This window comes from Silene latifolia, chromosome 10 (assembly GCF_048544455.1).
Source record: "Silene latifolia isolate original U9 population chromosome 10, ASM4854445v1, whole genome shotgun sequence".
Taxonomy (NCBI): domain Eukaryota; kingdom Viridiplantae; phylum Streptophyta; class Magnoliopsida; order Caryophyllales; family Caryophyllaceae; genus Silene; species Silene latifolia.
In genome coordinates, this window is record NC_133535.1 from 132,835,147 (window position 1) to 132,860,053 (window position 24,907).

General features: G+C 38.1%; 2 protein-coding genes across 2 annotated transcripts in view; one reads left to right on the forward strand and one right to left on the reverse strand.

The window, feature by feature from the left end:
* The window catches only part of LOC141609196 (GDSL esterase/lipase At5g45910-like), a 36,581-nt gene extending 25,528 nt beyond the window's left edge, over window positions 1-11,053 (reverse strand). Inside the window, exons 1-2 of the mRNA XM_074428354.1 lie at window positions 10,824-11,053; window positions 10,658-10,705 (exon numbers count right to left, since the gene is read on the reverse strand). Coding sequence (XP_074284455.1) covers window positions 10,658-10,705; window positions 10,824-11,020 — 245 coding nt within the window. The 5' untranslated portion in view covers window positions 11,021-11,053. The remainder of the gene's footprint in view (window positions 1-10,657; window positions 10,706-10,823) is intronic.
* Window positions 1-24,907, forward strand: part of LOC141605971 (uncharacterized) — a 168,395-nt gene that overhangs the window by 78,054 nt on the left and 65,434 nt on the right. The gene's annotated exons all lie outside the window — the stretch shown is intronic.

A 24,907-nucleotide genomic window follows, 5' to 3' on the forward strand; every position in this document is an offset into this window, starting at 1 on the left:
TATGATTGTGTTGTTGAAGAGACGTAAGACGGCTCGGGAGACCGTCTTAATATGCTTGGGTCGCTCCTTGGAGTTTCCCACTTCAAGGAGGACGCCCATATTTATGATTTGAGTATGGAGGGACTCGTGTGGTGTCACGACGTCTGGTAGGGGTCCGGTTAACGCCCAGGCTCGGTACTTTGGGCGTGTCCCGAGTATCTTTGACGGACAATAGTCCGGGTGTTGATGGCGGTGTTACGATGCCGTCGCCGGGTTGATTTGGAGGAAGAGTGGTGATTGGAGGTGACTTGTGATTCTCATACTTCACTCCTGCACGTGTTTATTGTATCTCACATATTTGATCTTTGCACTCATATTGTATAGTAAGCACTCGTATAATTGAGGCTGACCTTTAATGTCTTCAAAATTTGTGGTGAACCATATGCTATTTCCGGTCATATGGGGAGTAGTGGATTGACAAATAGCAATGTGCATATTGATGAGTCGAAGGCTTGGAGCGGTCTTTCACTTAGTGTGTCACCACTTAACATTATTAGTTTTTGACATTATTTATTAGACTCTGAGTATTTCTATTAAGTTTGTATATTTGGTATTGTAGCTTAAAGTCCTGGACATGTATTAATTCTCTTAACGCTTAAGCTTATCTATGTTAAATATGCTTCTAAATAGTTGTTCGCACTCACTACCTTGGGAAACTAAGATGTATACCGCTTCTATTGGCTAGGAAGGCCTTGTTAAAGGCTTCCTAATTAATTGGGGTGTTATACCACCCCAACACCGCAGATCACCCAAAAACACCGTACATACCCATCACGAATCACCCCACCACCGATGAAAACCACCCTTACCCCGCCACCCACCATTTCCTATTTCACTACTCACCGCACAATGATGCCAGAAATCAGGCCAACACTACCAAATGCTGGAAATTAACCACCTCATCCACCGAAAACCCTAAATGCAAACTTATGAATTAAAAATGGCGAGAACCATCCTGTGTAAGAAGCAGATGCTCCTGAGCTCTCAAATTAATAAACCAATCTCACTCCCGAACAATCTTCCATAATAGGGCCACATATAGAGGATTGAGATGGGAAACATGGTGAATAATGTGAGTTAATGTTTTGTCGTCGATGCTCCCATGATGCTGATTTTATACTGTCAATTTGCAACTATCATCTTGTATTTTGATTTGATGGAAATTTGGAATTTAGGGTTTGTGATTTGGGGATGTAATGTTTGATTTGAGAGTGATTGGTTGATGGAAATATTTTTTGTTTCTTAGGTAGTATATCAATATAAGGGTTTTGACAGTGGAAAGAGAGTGAAAAATAATTTTGGAGTATGGGTTGAATATGTTTCTTTAGGTAGTGGTCGACGATGTTGGGCTGGATATCGTGGTGGGAAGGAGGGTGGTGGCTGTTTATTGGTGGAGATGTGGTGAGGGGATGCTTGGTACTTTGTAAGCTTGGGGTTTAAAGAAGGTTAAGGGGTCTAACAAGCGTATTTTGGTCAAGTCATTGTTTATTCACTTAGCGAAACGGGAATTGGTAAAATAATGATTGAGAATGAAATATGGTGGGAGATGGGATATATAAATTATAATGTAGGTGGTAAGTTGTTATAAACAAGATATGTGATGGTAACTAGTAAAATACGGTAATTAGTAGATGGTAAGATGTGATTGTTTGTAAAAACAAGGTTTTTTAACTAAGCTGATATACTCATCAAGCATCAGTTACTAGAACTGCAGTCAATCTGCTAGCTATTTGAATATGCTCTCACCTAAATGCTTGTCATCTTGATTTACTAGGGCTGTTTTTTTTAGTTGATTTGGTAGTTTATGAGCTTGCTACTTGTAAGGAGTCGTTTGGTTGCATGCAGGAATTTCCATTGCCTAGGAAGTGAAAGATCACATGAAGTTAGAATTCATGTGAATTAGAAAATGTTGTTTGGTTGTATATAGGAATTGCAATTCATGTAGGCATTCCTACTTACCTAGGGGGACCTAGGTAAGCAACTTCCTCCATTATGGAGGAATTAAAATTCATGAGAAATTCCAATTCATGTGAATTGGGGTAACCAAACAAGTTACCTATTTTGCAATTCACATGAATTATACTTCCTGCGTTTTTTAGTGGGTAACCAAACGACCCCTAAGATTTCCAATTTTGGAACTATTGTGACCTTGTGAAGGATGTTGACAGTTACGAAATAGGCCAATCTAGGTGAACTAATGACAAAACTAAGTGAATTTGATTTGTTAGTCAACGTCTAGGTAGCACGGACATTCCTCCTAACTAGTCGTCCCGTGTTCGAAACCGTGTCGGACACCCGACACTCGTCGGATACACGCCTAAACATGTTATAATTTAGACGAGGAATAAAATGTCAAAAGAGATTGATTAGTAGATGGGTTTGTGTAGGAAATGAAAATTAGTTATAGTCTAGGGTCAAATTTTACCTTCACTTATTTAAATTTAATATCAAATACCTTACAAAAATAAAATCATACGTTATTGATAACCATAAAATATATATTTATTAAATTTAAATAGCGTGTCCCGTGTCTTAAATTTCATGAGATGCCGTATAACGTGTTCGTGTTTGTGTCCGTTTTGGTGCTACCTAGTTCATTGTTGTAGGCTTGTGTTTTATAACTTTGGAATGGCTGTAAAATTACAAATTTTTGTTTTAAAAGAATGATCAAAAATAAAATATTTATCGTTTTGGTTTAGTTTTGAAATTATTTATCAAAATGGTATCTATGTAGACTTGGGTTTTTTAAACCTAAACCACAGAGTAAAAAGGCCACTGGTAATGGTGTGTGTATTGTTACTAGAAGGACACATGTTATAAAACAAACACGCAATGGCGTGTATATAACCAGAAACACGCCATTTCAAATGGCTAGACCTAGCAAAAGAATCAATTGAGTCTGGTTTCGGTCGGGTCAATCGGCATTTGGGCTATTCGGGTATGCAAGAATTCGGGTCGGATCGATGGGTTATTTTCGGGTGAATTGTTTTCAAGTTATTTGGGGATAACAGTCGTTTCCGATAGTAAACAGTCGAATCGGCTTGAATAAATTTGGGCCAGATTCGGGTGCTCCATTCGGGTGCGGGTCGGGTTATTCGGGTCAGGCCATCAACCGAGTCGGTTTTACCAGGTCTACTAATGGCATGTCTTTTCAGTTTTACTGACTTGAGTTAGAGGAGGTTTTGATCTCTATTAACCAAAATACGGGACTATTAGTGGCGTGTCTATAGAAGCGCACACACACTAGCAATGGCATGTCTAGTTAGCTATATCGACTGGACTTACAGAAGGTCCTAAGTTCTATATATTAACCAAAAACATGCCACTATTATTGACGTGTCTATTTATACTATATTTTTTTATAAAATATATTGTCCAACACCCCTTTATGCATACTTATGAAGCTTAAAATGTAACTAGACCCGACTAGATTGAACCAAGGGGACTAAATGCACTATACTTCCTCTTATTCATTATAATCTTCCATTTGTTTATGGGCACAAGATTTAAGGAAAGGAATAAAATATGAGTAAAAGGGTTGGATAGGGTTAGTGATTGGAGAGAGGTGAATAATTAGGAGCTAAATAAAAAATTGTGGGGCCAAAGATTAATGAAAGTAATAAAATAAGAGTAAAAGAGTTAGATGGGGTTTGGATCGTTTGGTGATAGGAAAGATGAATGAATAAAATAAGAGTAAAAGTTTTCAAAATAAGAAAGGGAAAGAAAACCTGAATAATCCGTTTTAGGAAATAGGGAAGATTATAGTGAATATGAGGGAGTATTATGTTTTCTTATACCAAATTTTGGGAAGAAAAAATCACGTGAAATTATAACTCCATTATTCGAAGTAATTATAAAAATTATTCATCTAAATTATTTATACTAATCATAAGCTTAAATATTTTTTTTATATATATCGTAAATTTATGGATCAATTGATAAAACCACCCTTTAATATTCCATTTTTTGAAAATTAATACCTTATAAAAAAAATTAAAATTTAATACCTTAATGTGCACTCCGTCAACATTTTGGTACCTTAAGTGAAAGTGAATTCACGCAAATAAAAAAGGAATATTTCGACCATTTTTTAAAATTCCCACCAAACTCCATATTTTATCCCTATTATCATTTATACCCTTATGCTATTTTCAGTCTCTTCCCTTCCCTCTTATAACTACACGCTATTCAATTCTCAATCTCTCAGCATCTACATAGTATAAAAGCTGAGTTTTTTTAAATTTTCTAATTGGTCGAGAGATTTTAAGAAAACATGCATTTGTTTTGTTAGTGGTGGGCCCATTTGAAAAAACAAAGTACGTAATTAATTTCGGTCTTCTTTTGTACGTTTAGTTTTACAAATTTATATATGTATTTTTTATATCTAGCTTAGTGTATTTATGAACGTCATGTTTACTCTTTTCACATTTTTTAGTAACAATTCATTATTAAAAATACCCGTACATTTTTTGCACGTGATTAAAACTAGTTTCAACTAATTCTATCACTTCTATAATTTCATATTATCACTTTAAGGCATTTCATAGTTTCACTTTAAGGCAATATGTTTCTTTCATTCCATTCTTCAAATTTATATCTATTTTGTTTCTGTTTTTTATTTTTACTTTTATTTTGTAAAGTTAATTGTTGGTCTCAATATATAATTAGGGTTCTTAAAATTGATTGTAATTTTTTTAATTTTTTTTTCCAAGAAAATGTCAATGAGTAGGTGCGATTCTACCTCAAGGTATTCTTGTGATGTTCAACGAAAGAGTGAAGATACTTAGCAATGGACCAAAAAAAACTTGATGTTTTTATTGTTAATGATGATCACTTAAGTTAATCTGGGTTTCAATTTCTAAATTTTTTAAGCTAATTTTGGGGAAATGTGGTAATTTGGGTGTTTTAACTGAGAGAGGAATGAGTGTTGTGTGTTGAGGAAGAGTTTTTATAAAGACAGGGGTAAACTGGATATGACCTGAATTCATTTAAGAAACCAAAATGTTGACGGAATGCACATTAAGGTATTAACTTTTGAAATTTTCTTGATAATGTGTTAATTTTTAAAAAGTGGAACATTTTTTTTTTTTTTTTTTTTTTTTTTTTTTTTTTGACAGCTGTAAAGATAAAAAGTCCTAACTATCTAGGCATAGCCTTACAAGCAAGGCTATGCGCTACTTCGTTTGTCGACCTTGGGATATAGCTAAAAGAAAGACAATGGAAAGAACTGCTAATGGCAAGGATTTCTTCAAGGATCTCTTTAGTCAGGTGGTGGGCTTTCTCCATTCCTGCAAAAAAAGCAACTAGCGGTAAACAGTCCGACGAAATTTCCACATGCCACCGTCTTGCCTCCCTAGCCCAAAGAACTGCCGCGCGTAATCCCATAGCTTCCGCTTGTAGAGATGACTCCGCCTTAATTGTCATACACTTTTCAACAATTTTCTGACCCGTTTCCGTGTATGCCACCCATCCTATGCTTGCCTTTTCCCATGTCTTCCATCCTGCATCAACCATTACCCTAATACACTCACAGTTATAACCTGATCCAACTGCATAAAAAGGTTTACTCTCCCTTAACCACCTCCTCCTTTCATCCTCCATATCGGCCATATTTCTAATCCTTTTCTCTCTTTCCTTAGAATATTCAACTAAAGCCTCTTCTGCCATACCAACTTCTAGGACCCAGTTGCTTAAGAGGGTAGTTGGGTGGAATTTTTCCTTTTTGAAGAGAATTTTATTCCTTACACCCCATAAGCACCATAATGTAGCCATAAATCTTAACAACAGAACATTTGCCTCCTCAAGTTTACCCATGTAGTTAACCCAATGTATTATCCATTTCCTAATGTCTATAGTACTATCATGTGTAACTCGAATACCTAGTTCATTGCAGGCCCAAAACCTCTTTGAAATCTCGCAATCCCTAAAGAGGTGTTCCATTGTCTCAGTCACCATTCCCTCATTATTACATAATTTACAACTCGTCTCAGCTGGGATCGTCCTTTTTAGAAAATTGTTTCCTACCGGTAGCGTATCAGTAATGATCCTCCAAAGCAATAATTTCCACTTTGCCGGTCCCGGTAGTTTCCATAGTTTACTTCTGCAAAATTCCTTTTCCTCCCACCCAACTCTAGACCTATCCTTTTCCGACCCATGCATTTCCATGAAATTCGTGAATACCATTCCATATCCACTTTTCACATTATATTCTCCCGTGCTACTATGCGGCCAGAAGATAGAATCCTCCCTTCGGGACAGAGTAATTGGCATTGCCAGAATTTTGCTTGCAGTCTCCTCCGAGAATAGCTCTCGTATCTTTTCCTCATTCCAGTTTCCCCTTTCATCCTCCTCCCCCTCAATGTAAAGATCCTTTACCTTAAGGTTTCTAATGTTACCCACATCTACTGAAAGATTATTATTTCCAGCCTCCGCATACTCCCCTTCCACCCATTTACTAGTCCACACATTTAGTTTTGATGATCGTCCAGGTTTCCATCCCATATGTTTCTGGATTAGATTTAGACCATGGAGAACACTTCTCGAGCCCCAGGAAAAGCCCGACTTCTTCCTAATAGATCCCTCATCTCCTACCATGGCATTGCCCAATAATAATTTCCTGAAGACACGACTAAAATAAGAATCATGCCCTTTGGCAATCCTCCATCCATGTTTAGCTAACATGGCTTGATTTAAGCATTCAATGTTCCTTATGCCCAGCCCACCTTCGCATTTCGGGAGACTAAGGAATTTATGACTACACCAGTGGATTGTTTTTCCAGATTTACATCCTGCCCACCAAAAATGTGACAAAAGAGAGTTGAGTCTATGAGTCACACTTACCGGCACTTTGAACACCGATAGAAAGTAATTGGAGAGGTTTGATAGGACAAAAGAAATAAGGGTTAGTCGTCCCGCTGGGGATAGAAAAATTCCGTTCCACGATGTTATGCGCTTCATTACATGATCAATCAAGCCTTTAAAGAAAGTCTTCTTTGAACCCTGCACCTCAGTGGGTAAACCCAGATATTTACCCATTCCTTTGTTTCCTTTTATTTTGAGAATCTTCATGCAGGTCCTTGCATTCCTAATCTTCGTGCTAGGACTAAAAATTATCCCAGATTTTTCCTCATTTATAACTTGCCCTGATGCATCACAATAATCAACTAGCAATTTGTGAAATTCCTTTACAGACTCATCCTTATCCTGTAGGAAAAAGACCGCATCATCCGCAAAGAAAAGATGAGTCAATTGTCTTTCCCCTTGCGCTAGAGTGATACCCCGTAGAGTACCCTTGTTTTGTAGTCGTAATACATTTTTGGACAATACATCCATACACAACACAAACAGATATGGCGAAAGGGGGTCTCCCTGTCTCAGGCCACATTTTGGTTGAAACAATGGAAGGGGGGCACCATTGAAGAGCACCTGATATGACACTGTCGTTACACAGTTCATTATAATAGTCACCAGTCTGGGTGGTAATCCCACCTTAAGTAATACAGCCTTTAGAAAGTCCCAGTTAACCCGATCATACGCCTTACTCATATCAGCCTTGAAGGCGAATCGACCATTCTTTCCTTTTTTGTGTGAGTTGACTTTGTGCATGGCTTCATGAGCAAGTAGGATATTATCTGAGATGTGTCTACTTGGGAGGAAAGCGTTCTGAAAATCTCCGATAAGATAACCCATCACCTTTGCCAGCCTATTTGTGATACATTTTGATACAATCCGCATGAGAACATTACAAAGGCTAATCGGCCTGTAGTCATTAACCCCTTCTGGATTATCACATTTAGGAATGAGGGTGATGAAAGTTCTGTTCAATTCTTTGAGGATCGAACCCGAATTAAGAATTGATAGGATCGCCTTCGTAACATCCTTCTTGACAAAAGCCCAAATTTCGATAGAAAGTAGCGGTATTCCATCCGGCCCGGAGATTTTAGAGGGCCCATCTGAAAAACCGCTCTCCTGACCTCCTTGCTCGTGAAAGGTCGTTGTAGCCAGTCAGCATCATCACTTTTTATAGTTGAGTTCCAACTCATCAAAAGTTCCTCCCTTATTTGCGTATGATTGGCATCATGATTCCTGCAACCTGGGTTGAAGAGATTCACAAAATTTGCTTGGAAAATTTGTTTTATCCGGTTTGAGTCAAAAACCCAGTTACCGTCCTCCTCCTTGATGCCTAAGATAAAATTTCTTCCCGCCCTCCCCTTAACCCAGTTAAAGAAAAATTTAGTACATGTATCACCTTCCACCGTCCATCTTAGCTTAGCCCGTTGTCTCCAAAAAATAGCAGCAGCTTTTGAGAATTCCTTAACATTTTCATTACATCTTGTATACTCCTCATCCTCACCATTTAAGATGGCCATGTCCATGCCCTTTTCTAAATCCTTATCAAAATCATCCCATTTTTTGTTCCACATTTGTCTCTTATCCAACGCCCATTTCTTCACTTTGTGTCGCACCAGTGCCGTTTTTCGTACCACCCGATAAGCAGGAGTTCCTATAAAGGCAGTCATCCATGCTGCCTTTATAATTTCCATACACTCCTTATCCGCTAATACCCAAGCATCTATCTTATACGGTTTCTTGCTTGTATTTTGTGTCAGATGAAGATCAAGCTCAATCGGCGCGTGGTCCGAAATTTGTATCGGATAGTGTTTAATTCCAGTATTCGGAAAAATACTCAACCAGTCCTTGGACCCCATTGCACGATCAATTCTTTCATAGACGCGTTTATCACCTTTTCTATTATTGCACCACGTGAATCTTGGTCCTTTGAATGGGATGTCGACCAACTCATTGTTAATCCGCCATAGGTTAAATTCATAAGCCCCTTGTATAGTTCTTGTACACTTACTTTGTTTATCATTCCCATATTCTACTTGATTGAAGTCACCCACTATTATGTACGGGTGTTGCAATGATGCAATGCAAGTTTCCAATTCCTCCAAAACCGCATGTCTCATTTGAACACACGGTGCCCCGTAAAAAAGAATAAGATACCATAAACGACCATTGCATTTCTTCACTAAAAGCACGATAAAATTATTACAAGACACGACATGGCTCATACTAGCCTCCTTACGCCACCCTACCCACAACCCACCCGAACTTCCAACAGCATCAACACCAACAAAATTTGCAAAACCAAAAGGTCTAAAGGTAGGGTAGAGGTTACACGCATTACACTTCGTTTCAATAAGGAAAACAAATTCATAGTACTTACTACTTAGTAACGCTCTAAGCTTCGGAATTGTAGGGGCGAGCGTATTATTAAGACCCCTACAATTCCAGATTAGGCCAATCATGGGGAAAGAGGAGATTGATCTGGCTCAACCTCCGCAAAACCCTCCTCAGTTGCAGCATCCCATGAGTCAGAGGAGTCTTCCATTTCCACATCATCAATACTCATTCTGAAACTTTCCTTGATCTTCATCGCATTCTCCTTCCAGCTTCTAATCCCATGGCATTTCTTTTTTGCCAAGTGAAGCAGGTAGCCTTTTGCTCTATCAAAAGAGCTCACTGCCTCCTCAGGAACCAAGTCTTCAGTAATCATTGTGGAGCATTTCAATTGATCAATTGATCCTAAATTTATGGAAAATGAGTTAGCGCCACCCGGTGGTGCCGAATCTCGGCGCCACCATCTCACATGCAATAAGTGGGGACTCCCATAATAATGGGTATACCCATTACTATTAAGTGGAGACCCCGATAATAAAGACTGCATGAGAGATGTATGTAACATGTTTTTGTAAGTAGTTTGGACCTTAGGCTCTGTTTAGCAGCGCAAATCAGATACCTTTTTTCACCAAAGTAGTTTTTTTGCAAAATGTTTCAGGTAGCTCTTATTTATTTGCAAGCGTTTGGCAAGTAACATTTTTTAGCAAATAAGCTACCTGAAATGAAATGCTATCTAATGTAGCATTTGACATTTCAGGTAACTGATTATATTTTAGATACCATTTTTACCCCTTAACATAAATGATAATAATATTAAACCATGTCTTATTACGTCTTTTGACACATATCAACTACCTTTTCAGTTAGTTTGGCAAACAATTTTAATAAAAATCAGTTACCTTATCAGTTCTTAATTTTCAGTTACCCTTTCAGGTACCATTTCAGGTTTCAGGTACCTTATCAGGGTTCAGGTACCTTTTCAGTCAATTTTGCCAAACAGAGCCTTAGCCTATTCTATGATCCATTCAATTTAGTCTAGAACGCAAACGAAAACTGAAATAACATAAACATTGAATCTTGGGACATACTCCGTACTAAATAAAGGCTGGTTTGAACCGGATCAAATTAGTAAAGACCTTTTTACAATCATACCCAATAGTTACGTTTGGTTTCCTTTTTTTTTCCCTTACGTATTCGCTGAACTATTACTTCAATCGAAGTACTACCGATTACATTACATAGAGACGATCGTTCGGTAAATGTATTATATCGACCAATAATTTTGGTCGCATAATCTCTCAAATCGGTAAGTTAATTTAGTTATCGGCCAATTTAAACACTAGGAGCACACAGGGAAATTGTATGTTGCTTTAGGAGCAGGGAAATTTCAACATTATGTATATGACTTCTATTTTTGAGTATTAATTTTACTTACAATTGCGAAACCGTGTCCTGGGCTGGCGCCGGTCTCCCCCTTGAATTTCTGCAAAATACACCCCAAGGTTCATTGAATAAAAACCATCACTTGTAAGTTTTAACTAAAAATGCTCATTAATTATTAAAATGTTAACATGAAATTTATCAAACAATGCAGTACATACGAGCGACGAGATAAAAACCGGGAAATATGATCATGCGAAATAGAGACGATATCAGAGGGTTCCATGTCATGTAAATCATTCGACACTAATCTTGCGGGATTATCATCATGGACCGCGTTGGATAATGATAATCTTTCGAAACAGGAAATAATAATTAAAGCTTTTATGAATAAGAATGAGGAGATAGTTGAAGCCATAGCTCAATAATTAAGATAATTATAGCTATTTGATTAAATTTTTAGGGTTTATACTCTTTATTTTTGTGGAGTGCCCTTTACGTATATATAGTACACAAAAATTAGTAATGCTTGTTAATCTTGATCAGATTTTCCGCAACTTGTAGTTCACAGATGATTTTCTTATTAATATTAAATTTAATTTAATAGTATTAAAAATGCTTTGCACGATGAGTATCTTAAATTTCACTTCACACTGAAATACTGAATCAATCATCTCCTGATTCTGTTTTATGGTCTTCTGTTTCGTACGTGATCCAGTTACTTACACGGGTTGAGTATATAAAAATCACAAATCATTTAAACGGATATATCTATCTTAAGTTTAAAACAAGTGAAGTATTATCCCATTTTTATAGATATGACCAATATCTTGGTATTTTCTAGGCATTTCAATTTGTTTTTGTTATTAACCTCTATTTATTTGTATGAGGTTAATGTACGTCTTATTCCATCTTATCCAACCAAAGGTAACTTTCACTATTTATGGGTCAAAATTCAAAAATGTTGACCATAAATATCGCGAAAGGTATAAACTATGAAAGACGAAACTTTATATATATAGTTTTGTTGTGAAAAAAATCTTTCATAAAATTATAATTTTGGAAATAAAAAAAAGTCGCGTATATATGAGGTTAATATCACTTTGAATATCATTCAAAAGTAAGTGTTATCTTGGTGTGGATGAGAGGCAATATAATATCACTTGTTTATTTATTATTCGATAGTTAGTTACGGTTTTATAATCTCACGATTGATTCTTTCGATCGTTAGCCTACTTAATTAGCAGTGGATATAAGTTGACCAAGACCTTAAATCATTTGAATTCCCCTAAAAAAACCCAAATTAACGATATCATGTTTATTAATTGCTTTAGTTTAATTAGTGTTAGTTTATTGGACAAACAAATGTCCCAAATTGATTACTTTATTCTACATTCTTTTACACTTTTTCACGCTAATCTTATCTTTATTAATTCAGAAGACAATACTCAATCCAGGGCGTGCCACGTCATTAATTCAACTTTTTTTTTTTGGAAATACATGTTATGGTGGGACCCGTTAGTGTACAATGTATTTATTTCTTCAGAATTCCGGCTATACAAACATGCGACACATTCCGTCTTAGAACAATTACTATTAAATAATACTATGAAATAATTTTATACATTCCGAATAAATGAAATTAATGGCATATAAGCGGAATGAATTACAAATCGGAATAAATGAAACTAATTAGAAATAAATGAATTACATAATTTTTTTAATAAACTTAAATAATAATAAAATTACATAATTACGAAAAGAAATTACATATAATTACAGGATTGAATTACATATAATGCGAATAAATTACATGCATAATTTTTAAAAACTAGATAGTACGATATATTTTTTTTTAAAAAAAAAATATCCTTTGTTATTTCCTCTTAAACCATTGAATGGAACACGTATTTGTAACAAGTTTAAATATTAATTATGTAGATCGCTGATTTAGAGCAACTAGATAAGTACAATAGAAATGCAAAAAAAAAAAAAAAAAAAAAAAAAATCTAAAAACATTAATACCGGCCCAAATATATACCCGTGCCATTTTACACGGATTTAAAACTAGTTAATATTAATCCATTTTAATAGGTTTAACTCTTACTTTCGTTATATTACTAGTTTAGTAGTCTAGTCAGGTAAGTGATTTAGAATTTACTTTGGTGTGAGCACATGACCTTGAGCTTGTTAAATTTTAGCGTCATTACCAAGAAAGATAATAGTTTAATTTTTGTGTATTAGTATGGGGAGTTTAGTTAGTTTGTCTTAGTGAAGATTTAGTTGGCCATAAAGATTTTAATGAGTTTTAAGTGGTCTTAATTTATGGTTAATGTTTATTGTTCAAATGACAGTTGGATTAAATTTTTCTCAATTTAAGAATGATCCATTTACATATATTTTGACATGCTTTATTATGTGAACAATCAGTCCTTCTCATTGTGACTCGTAGTGGGGATCATTTGTCATCTTTCATTAGCTAGGCATTGTTACTAATTATGCTCAAGAATAGTCTATAATGAATCATTATTAGACAAATGAGGTAAGAGCATGTATTTTCAATGTTGGTATTTTTTGATCTTTACCTTGATCATCCGCCGTTCTTCTTTTGTAATTAATTTTAATAGAGTACATTTTTCACTTTTAGACCTTGCTTGAATTGAGGATAAAAGGAGAGGAATGAATATGAGAGTAATAGTTAAGGTGCATTTTCCATGTTTGACATGAGAGTAATTATTCACCTCCCGAATCTATTACCCTTATGAAAGGTAATACATCACCCACCCTCCTCCCGGGTAATGATTAAGGGAGTAGAACATCTACTCAGTAATTATTACCCTTATGCCAATCCTATCATCAATGAACTTATTACCCAAGTAATAAACTTCCCCGGTAATTATCACCCAATTAAAATTTACCCCGAATTATTCCATGGATTCCATTAATAAAAACGCAAGTGTAAGAAGAATTAATTTTATTAATTTTTGTTACTGTGGTCGCCAAAAACTTGTTTGTGTGCAAACAATTAGCATTGTACCTTTAAAGTACTCTGAAAGTCGTAACTAACCTACTGCATCATGTAATCGCCTTAAATGAGAAGCGCTTTCCCATGGAGGATTGGCGTTTGCCAAGGTGATTACTTGTTTATACAATTAACACAAATAAAGAACAAAATATATCTAGAGTAACGGACACTTTGAATTTTCTTTAAAGACACTCATATGCATGGAGTATCATAAAGTACCAATTATTAATTAGCTATATATATATAAAGTTAATAGAGTTTATAAATGTCACTTTTTATATTGTGGGTACAATCGTCGTAGAGTATAATTTACCCAGAAATATACGGCGAACAGGCACATACCACGTGTGTCCTTCTGGCAAGAGAAATATAGAATACATCAATCTTAAAAGTCTCCGTTTTAAGTCGTGGAAGTATACAAAGATTATTGAAGTGGTATCATTTTTTTATATTAGTAGAAGAGTCGCTATAGGAGTAATAACACAAATTTTTATTTAACATTATTTATCTTAATTTTAACACGGGTCAAATATATATCAAATTATATGACAAGTTGTCTAAAAAATAATAAAATTTTTGTCTTTATTACCTTTAAAGAGCTTAAACCGAATATATCTGTTTTAAACAAGATTTAATAGAGTAAGAAAATGCTTAGAGGCGAAGGACTGAAGGAGTTGACCGTGAGCACATTCAAGTTGTTAAGAACATGGTTTACCGGATTCGTCACAAATTTATGACGGGTCAAATATTACTTATATAGGTAAATAAAAATAACTCATTTGTTATTTTCTAGGCATTTTAATTTTTGTCTTATCTACTTATGTGGATGATATTTGGCCCGTTACAGGTTTGTGGTGGATATACCTGTCATAAGGAACTGTCTCGTTCTTTTTGGCTTAATTTCAGCTCATTTCAGTTGACTTTAACTCTATTTAGTTTAGTTCAATTAGTTCAGTTAAGCTCGTCACTTTATAAATTGACTCTTACTTCATTTCAGTTCAGCTCTAATAAATTTAATTCAGCTTCATTAAATTCAATTCTGTTCTATCGAAAAGAACGTGACCTGCTGGAAAACACAAATACATATCACGAGCATTGTGAATTGATAAGGCCGCATCACGCATGTCACATGCGTACCGGCATATATAGTGAATTCGATGACCATGGTACTTCTAAGGAAAATTTTTAAGGAAATTTTTTAAGTAATATTTAAAGTGCTAAAAAAGGAATGAAAATCTTAAATCAAGCATTAATGACATTAATTTACGCGTAATTGTGTCTTAAATTCCTAATTTAATTCCATTTTGAGAAGTAATTTAGTTCTTAAAAGGGCTGTATTTATCATTACCGAATTTTTAATATGCCCTCAAATTGTTGGAGTATACCCTTGTGTTACTTGATATATACTCCAATAATTTGATTATGATCTTTCACGAGTAACTGGTTTACGCATGCATTTTATAGTATATGCTTTTAATTTCTAAGGACCAAATTTAATATGTGGTCATTCACTTTGTTAATATGATATTTAAAAGGCATTACAAATGTTTTGCATGTTTAGAATTAGTACTCGTATTTAATTATGGATACGAATTCTTCTATCCAGTTTTGCGTGCTTGATAGTAGCCGTGATTGTATGTTATTGTCTTCTGTTTCCGGTTTTCGGCTCCAGTTACTGAAAAGTTTGGCAACAATTTATCTCTCTTTTCTTTGGTAACGTACCATTTTGGCTCACCAGTTATTTGGAAATGTTTAGTTATTAAGACTCTTGAACAAACACAACTAGTCTTGCTTGTGACGGGCTAATCCCGTTCTCATTGAAGACATGACATATCCGTCACAAGCTGAAGACGGATACCATTTTACCTCACAATGTACCCACTTTTTCTCTCTCTGCAACACTATTCATGTGGTCCCCTTTCTCCACTAACTCATTTTATTACCATTTTATCTCACAAAATATCCGTCACAAATGATAACCCGTCACAAGGGAGACCAATTGATAACAAATAGGGTGTTACAATAAAATGCACTATATACAAAAATAAAAAAATAAGGAATAGTAAAGCCTTACAAAGTTACACTAGTTATATAATGCTTCCTTTGAAGTTTCCTGAAATAAGGGTATACCTTAGTGCGAAAGCGATCGGATTGTTGTGCTCGCTAACTGTCCATTATTGTACCTTGTACCTCGGCGGCTACTAGAGTCCCGGAATATGTTCACACCCCAAATCCCAAATCACAAGTCCCATATTAATGGTGGACTCCCTAAGAGCATACTAATATATGTGTTGGTATATGGGTATGTATATCGATGCTAATATGTCTTATATTGAACCCCTAATATATTGTCTCACAAAGAGATGTTACAAGGGAATTGAATACCACTTAATGACATAATAATATGGGATTAAAGGTATACAATGGCACATAATAACACACAATTATTATGAGCATTTTCAGTTTGTAACTTCCACATGGCCGTTACAAATTTCAATACTCCCACTCGGCCACAAAACCAAATCCTTAACTGTAATACCCTGTATTTATAATTATATATATTACATTATATTTCTACGAGTTATGTATGAGACTGAATAATAATAATAATAATAATAATAATAATAATAATAATAATAATAATAATAATAATAATAATAATAATAATAATAATAATAATAATAATAATAATAATAATAATAATAATAATAATAATAATAATAATAATAATAATAATAATAATAATAATAATAATAATACCTAATACGATACAAATACACATATACTTATATTACCTTATAATCTACCATACCCTTATCCACCCACCTTATCCTAACACAATCTCAAAACCATCTCCACCCAAAACACTCATCCTTATGTCATTTCATTTTTCCACCACAAAACTTTAGAGAAAAAGAAGATTAGAGAAAGAGAGATTAGAAGAAAATGGAGATTTTGTCTCTCCGCCTCGAGATGGTAAGGTAAAACCGTCTTAAACATGTTTATATATTATTTAATTTATACCGTTGATCAGCCTCGACGACCTTGACCCGCCCTAGGACCATCGTTGACCACCATAGGACCATCGTTAACCGCTCAAATGGTGGTTTGACCGAGCCGCCTTTATATGAGTTTTTGTTGTTGTTGTTGTTGTACGACCGTCTTAAGACGGATTTTTACCTAGGTTATCGTGACTGATTTAGGGAGGCTTTGGGTGGTCATTGTTGTGGGTAGTGTGGGGATCACGGTGGTGGTCATAGGTGGTTGATGGGGCGGCAACAAGTGGTAGAAAATGGGTGGTTAAGGGAGGTGTACAGATGTAACACCCCCATACTCCAAGTGCCTTACCAGGACCACTCAGGTATGAAGACATTACCATCTCGGTTACCCGAGGCAATGATAATCAAATAACAATGAAGAAACAACGTTTAATTATAAATACTTAGCGAAGAGTTACAATTCTCAAAACCAAACCAAAAGCACGATACATGTTCTCAAACTGACTGTTCTAACTGAAATGTAAATAACTAATAAGCTACAGCGGAAGACTCCTATCATCGGTCGTGGCAATCCCAAATATCCCAAAGACTCATCTCAATACCTGCTCAATATCTGCTCACCATCCCCGAATGGATCACCGCAGTTTACAAAACAACACCGGGGTCTGTACTAATCACACAATTCAATATATACTAACAATAAGATAAACAGACATGACTTAATCACACACACACAATCACGCCAAATCCAATCATCTCAATCACCGATCGTCCACCGGACCGCCACGCCATGGGGGACCGCAGCCGTACCCACCAAATCCCCGCTCCACATAGTGAGCGATAACCCTGTCCATTAATGTGCACATCCCTTATGTGGCGGGTTCCACAGAAGGCGAAACTAGGGCGTGAAGCCACTCCCAAGTGACCCCACTCGGTAGAGGCCACGCCTCGCGAACCATAAACAACGATCACAACCACATTCACAATACAATTACTATATCAAACAATCCAAACACAACACATCAACCAATATCCCATTATGGGACTAATACTGAGTAGGAAATCCTACCTGGTAAGCACACAATCAGACGGTCTCTACTGCTGAATCAAAAAGCTTCCTCTATGAACCCTCCTCCTATCATACAACATATAAAGCCTACCAAATCACATACTACACATAAACCCCCAAATCTCTAAATTAGGGTTTAACCAAATCAAAGGAAAGACAATAAAAAGGGTACATAGATCTTACCCTCGATGCAAGGAACTCAACGGTATAATCAACGCTAAGAACTGACCTTCCAAACTCCGGGTATTGCTAATAATGCGATTAGTATGAAGAACTTGCTTGCTTTCTCTCTTAAACAGTAATTTAGGTTTTGCAAAAGTGATTTAGAATAATGACGACAAAGCTTATATACCTTAATCGCATAATTAACAAAACCCGAGAAAACTCCCCGTAAAACCGGCTACTCGATCGAGTACCCGAGGTACTCGATCGAGTACCCCCTTACTCGATCGAGTGACCCAGCTACTCGATCGAGTACCCAACAGGTCAGAAACTTTTCTAAAACGCAACTTACCCTTACTCGACAGAGTAAGGCCTACTCGATAGAGTACCCCAAGACATAAATACGGAGTATTACAGTCTTCCCTCCTTAAAAAGAACTTCGTCCCCGAAGTTCAAACCACTACTAAACAAAGGTACTCCCATAACATTCCCGACTCAACAATCAAACAAAATTCAACATAAAACATGTTACTAACCCAACTCATCCCGACACAACATATAAAAGGGGTATAAAACTCTTAAAAACTGTTCGCGATCATCTCCTACCCCCCTAAAAGAAACAAGGTTACGTCCCCGTAACCATACATACCTGATAAAAAAGGAAAGGGTAACGCTCTTTCATAGCCTCCTCTGGCTCCCATGTAGCTTCCTCGGTCTCGTGGTTAGACCAAAGGATCTTGAGCAGAACTGTCTCACCACTCCTAGTCTTTCTAACCTTTCGGTCTAGAATCTGTTTAGGCACCTCAAGATATGATAAGGAATCATCTAGCTCTAAATTCTCGGCCTCTAACACATGTGACGGGTCACTCACATACTTCCGCAGCTGCGATACATGAAACACATTATGCACTCTCTCTAATGCAGCTGGTAAAGCCAGACGATATGCAACTTCCCCAACCCGCTCTAAGATCTCATACGGCCCTATAAACTTCTGACTTAGCTTGCCTTTCTTCCCAAATCTCATAACCTCACGCATAGGAGACACTTTCAGAAGAACCTTATCCCCAACCTGAAACTCTATATCCCGGCGATGTAGACCTGCATAACTCTTTTGTCGATCCTGAGCTGCTCTCATCCGTTCCCTGATCATCTTAATCTGTTCCACCATCTCATGCACCATCTCTGGTCCTAAAACCGCTGCCTCAGCACTATCGTCCCAACAGATTGGACTCCTACATCTTCTCCCATACAAAGCCTCAAACGGTGCCATACCAATACTAGTGTGATAACTGTTATTGTAAGAAAATTCTATCAAGTCCAACCTCTGCTCCCAGCTACCACCAAAATCCATCACACAAGCTCGCAACATATCCTCAAGAGTCTTGATTGTTCTCTCGATCGCCCGTCTCGCCGCAGTGAAATGTCTTTACTCATCTTCAAAGTTGTTCCCAACGATTCCTGCAACTCCTTCCAAAACCTCGATATAAACCTCGCATCTCTGTCAGACACTATGTCCTTAGGGACTCCATGTAACTTAAGCACGTTCTTTCGATAGGCCATAGCCAATTGTGCCTTAGTCCACGTATCTTTCATTGGAACAAAGTGAGCTGACTTGGTCAGTCGATCCACTATTACCCAAATCATGTTGTTACCTTGTTGACTCTTTGGCAAACCCACAATGAAGTCCATGGAAATGGATTCCCACTTCCACTCAGGTACCTCTAAAGACTGAATCTTACTTTGTGGTCGTCGCTGTTCCCCTTTAACTCTCTGGCATGTCAAACAACGGGACACAAACTCAGCTGTCTCTTTCTTCATCCCAGGCCACCAAAACGTTTTCTTCAAATCCTTGTATAGCTTGTCATCACCCGGATGTACTGAATATGGTGTGCAATGTGCCTCTGTCATGATAGTCTTTTTCAACTCCTCATCATTAGGAACACACCACCTACCATCAAACCTCAAACTACCATCTGTATGAATAGAAAATCGGGACACTGTCCCTTTCTCTACTCCAGCTCTCCACTCCACTATCTTAGGGTCCAACGCCTGCTTACCTCGAATATCATCATAAAACTCAAGTCATCTTGTCATATCACCCATGGCATCTCCTTTCGCATCATATGTATCCCAAAGCTCGCTACCTCATCTCTCGGCCTCATCAAAGATAGATAGAGCCGTACACACGAGAATGTACACTCTTCCTACTCAAAGCATCAGCTACAACATTGGCCTTCCCTTCATGGTAGATGATTTCCATGTCATAATCGCCAATCAGCTCCATCCACCTCCTCTGTCTCATGTTCAACTCCTTCTGAGTGAAGATGTACTTGAGACTCTTGTGATCAGAAAAAATACCTTAAAGATTGCTCCATAAAGGTAATGTCTCCAAATCTTGAGAGCAAACACCACAAATTTCCAACTCTAGATCATGAGTAGGGTAGTTCTCCTCATAAGGCTTCAATTGCCTAGAAGCATAGGCAATCACTTTACCATTCTGCATCAACACACATCCTAGCCCATTCTTCGAGGCATCCGTATAAACCTCAAAGTTCTCGGTCCCTTCAGGTAATGCTAAGACTAGAGCCGTGGTCAAACGCTCCTTTAATGTTTGGAACGCCGTCTCACAACTCTCATCCCAACGAAACCTGTTCTCTTTCCTCATCAACGCTGTCATAGGTCTAGCTATCTTGGAGAAATCTTTCACGAACCGTCCGTAGTATCCAAATAAACCCAAGAAACTCCTAACCTCGGCAACATTCTTTGGTGCTTCCCACTTTGTCACTTTGCTTCTATCTTCGCGGATCCACAAACTACCCCATCTTCAGAGATCACATGCCCCAGAAAAGCAACTTTCTCTAACCATAACTCACACTTGGATAGCTTAGCATACAACTCATGATCCCTCAAAGTTTGCAACACGATCCTCAGATGCTCCTCATGCTCCTCCTTAGTCTTAGAGTAGACTAAGATGTCATCGATAAATACCACTACAAACTGGTCCAAGAACTGTCTGAAGATTCTATTCATCAAATCCATAAACACTGCCGGTGCATTAGACAACCCAAACGGCATCACCACATACTCATAATGGCCATACCTTGACGTGAAAGTTGTCTTTGGTATGTCCACCTCTCTAATCTTCACCGATGGTACCCCGACCTCAAATCAATCTTGGAAAAGACCGATGCACCACTCAACCGATCAAACAGGTCATCTATCCTTGGCAAAGGATACTTGTTCTTTATCGTCACTCGGTTCAGCTCCCTGTAATCTATGCATAACCTCAAACTCCCATCTTTCTTCTTCACGAAAAGAACTGGTGCTCCCCACGGCGATACACTTGGTCTAATGTATCCCTTCTCTATCAAATCATCCAACTGCTTCCTAAGCTCCTCCATCTCCTTAGGACCCATATGGTACGGTGCCTTAGAAATTGGCCCCGTCCCTGGTTTCAACTCAACGGTGAAATCTATTTCCCTCTTTGGTGGCAACCCCGGAATCTCGTCAGGAAAAACATCGGCCAACTCCCCCACCACTGGTATCGCATCAACTGTCGGACTCTCTATCCGGTCATCTCTCACATGGCACAAGATCAAAGGACATCCCTTCCTCGGATAAGACTTCAAGGTGACAAACCGCAATCAACTTAACTTTGGGTTTGACTAGAAACCCACGATAAGACACACTAACACCCTTAGGACCTCTTAAAGACACTTTCTTTTGATGACAGTCTATCTTAGATTTATACTTTCCTAACCAATCCATCCCGACTATCATCTCAAAACCGTCAAAAGGAAACTCTAGCAAGTCTACAGGTAGATCAACTTGCCCAACTATCATAGATACATCTCTAAACAATCTCCCACATGATACAGACTCACCCGAAGGTATAAAAACTCGCTCACTAACAGACTCATATACCCTCAAACCCAACTGTTTAACATGACTCGAAGACACAAACGACTGAGAAGCCCCCGAATCAAACAAAACAAAGGTAGGAATACCATTTACAAGAAAAGTACCGGTGATAACGTGCGCATCTTCCTCACCGCTTTCTTCTCCATCATGAATAACTTGCCATCGGTCTTCCGCCCACCTCCCCGGACAAGATCTTGGTGATGTGGTCGGTTTAGCACCCGACCCTTGATTGTTGTTGTTGTTCGTTGGTGGTTTCTGATAAGAATTACCGCCGTTGCGGTTGCCTCCACTCTGGTAACTCTGACTTCCCTGGTTTGGCCATGATCCAACCGGTCTGTTGCTCGCGAAGCTCCGTGCAGGTCTCTGGAAAGATCCCGGTGCACTTGTGCACTCATGTCTCTTGTGGCCTACACCACCACAGCTATAGCAGGTCACTCCCCAACTACCACTAACACTTCCACGGCCGCGCCCAAAGGAAGCCCCAGCACTGAACCCTAACCCAGAAGAAAATCCCTTAGACTGATTGTGGTTGCCTTTCTTGTGATTAGATTGGCCACCACCCTCGCTCTCAGACTTCCTCTTCTCACCACCTAACCTCTCCTGAGCCATCTCCACCAACCTCTCAGCTCTCCCAGCCCTCTCATAAGCTTCCTTAACATCAGTAAGGACTCCCACGGGTAACTTATCCATAATCTTAGGGGTCAACCCCCTCTCAAACCTCAACGCCAGGTTCTCCTCACTCAAACCCATATCCTCAGCATACCTAGACTTCTCATTGAATTGTCTGTAGTACTCGGCCACAGACATCTCAGCGGTCATCTTAAAACTGTCAAACTCTTCCCTCAACTTACTCCTCACATGTTCCGGCACAAACTCCTTCCTCACAGCCCTACGAAACTCCTCCCAAGGTATAGCAGGTAACCCTTGGTTTGTATATATCTCCTTAGTACTCACTTTCACTGTATCCCACCACTTGCCAGCTGCCTCCCTCAGATAGAACGCAGCGTGTTCCACTCTCATCTCATCAGGACAATGAACCAAATCTAATATGTTCTCCATCTCTCTCAGCCAACTATCAAGAAGGTTAGGCTCCCCAACTCCCTTGTACTCTTTCGGGTTAAACCTCGCGATATAGAGGCTGATTTTAGAATGATCAACCTCCTTCTCCTTATCCTTATCCTTATCTTTCCCCACAGTCTTTAAAGCCTCAGTGAGAGCATCCTGATGCTCCAACATCTTAACGATGTCATCTATGTTCATAAGCTCAGCTCTCGCATACAAAGCGCTTCTTGGGCAAGATCTTGAAACTATATATAAGAAAGGGTAGACATAAACACACGTACTAAACCTCAAAACATGAAAACACGCTGCCCAGAACCTACTCGATCGAGTTCCCACACACACTCGATCGAGTAACGGGCTACTCGATCGAGTGCTCAACATACTAGATCGAGTACCCAAACATCAGACCCCAAATAGACCTTCTGATCTCTTACATACTTGACCGAGCGAGTGACCCCCTACTCGATCGAGTACCCCTAGTTACTCGATCGAGTACCCAAAAACACGATTCTGGACTCAAAATCATCAAAAACCCACCCGATCAAGTCAGTCCCACTCGATCGAGTCATGCTAACTCAGAAACGCTACCCGCATGCTATATCATACGCTAACATGCTAAAAAAAAAACTTTATAAAACCACATATTATAACATAACTAAGCATATAATGCTACGCATCCTTTCGTACGATCTACGAGATCACTATATCATGTGATTAAATGCCACCTTATAAACATCCAACATGTTATCACTCCAACAACAAGTCTACATATTTCATTAACCTTTCTTTCACATTCTCAACCTTCTACTTCAAACATCCAACAATTAACACATTTCATCACATTCTTACACAAGTTAACCAAACACACATACGACTCGACAAACACTCCCCCCATGTGACCGATTCAAAATTGTAGGGCGACTTCGCGACTTTAGGACGTCTCCCAAGCCTTTGCATTAGCTCCTACAACTTTTACCCCGGGTTCATTTTAGTTGACTCCCTATGTTCATTAGGTTCATTGGTTACAGGTTTCAGGATCGTTGCTCTGATACCATTTGTAACACCCCCATACTCCAAGTGCCTTACCAGGACCACTCAGGTATGAAGACATTACCATCTCGGTTACCCGAGGCAATGATAATCAAATAACAATGAAGAAACAACGTTTAATTATAAATACTTAGCGAAGAGTTACAATTCTCAAAACCAAACCAAAAGCACGATACATGTTCTCAAACCGATGTTCTAACTCGAAATGTAAATAACTAATAAGCTACAAATAAAGACTCCTATCATCGTCGTGGCAATCCCACTATCCCAAAGACTCATCTCAATACTGCTCAATATCTGCTCACCATCCCCGAATGGATCACCGCAGTTTACAAAACAACACCGGGTCGACTAATCACACAATTCAATATATATTAACAATAAGATAAACAGACATCTTAACTGTCACACACACACAATCACGCCAAATCCAATCATCTCAATCACCGATCGTCCACTGGACCACCCACGATGGGGGACCGCAGCCGTACCCACCAAATCCCCGCTCCACATAGTGAGCGATAACCCTGTCCATTAATGTGCACATCCCTTATGTGGCGGGTTCCACAGAAGGCGAAACTAGGGCGTGAACCCACTCCCGCAAGTGACCCCACTCAGCCGAGGCCACGCCTCGCGAACCATAAACAACGATCACAACCACAATCACAATACAATTACTATATCAAACAATCCAAACACAACACATCAACCAATATCCCATTATGGGACTAATACTGAGTAGGAAATCCTACCCGGTAAGCACACAATCGACGGTCTCTCTTTCAATCAAAAAGCTTCCTCTATGAACCCTCCTCCTATCATACAACATATAAAGCCTACCAAATCACATACTACACATAAACCCCCAAATCTCTAAATTAGGGTTTAACCAAATCAAAGGAAAGACAATAAAAAGGGTACATAGATCTTACCCTCAACGCAAGGAACTCAACGGTATAATCAACACTAAGAACTGACCTTCCAAACTCCGGGTATTGCTAATAATGCGATTAGGAT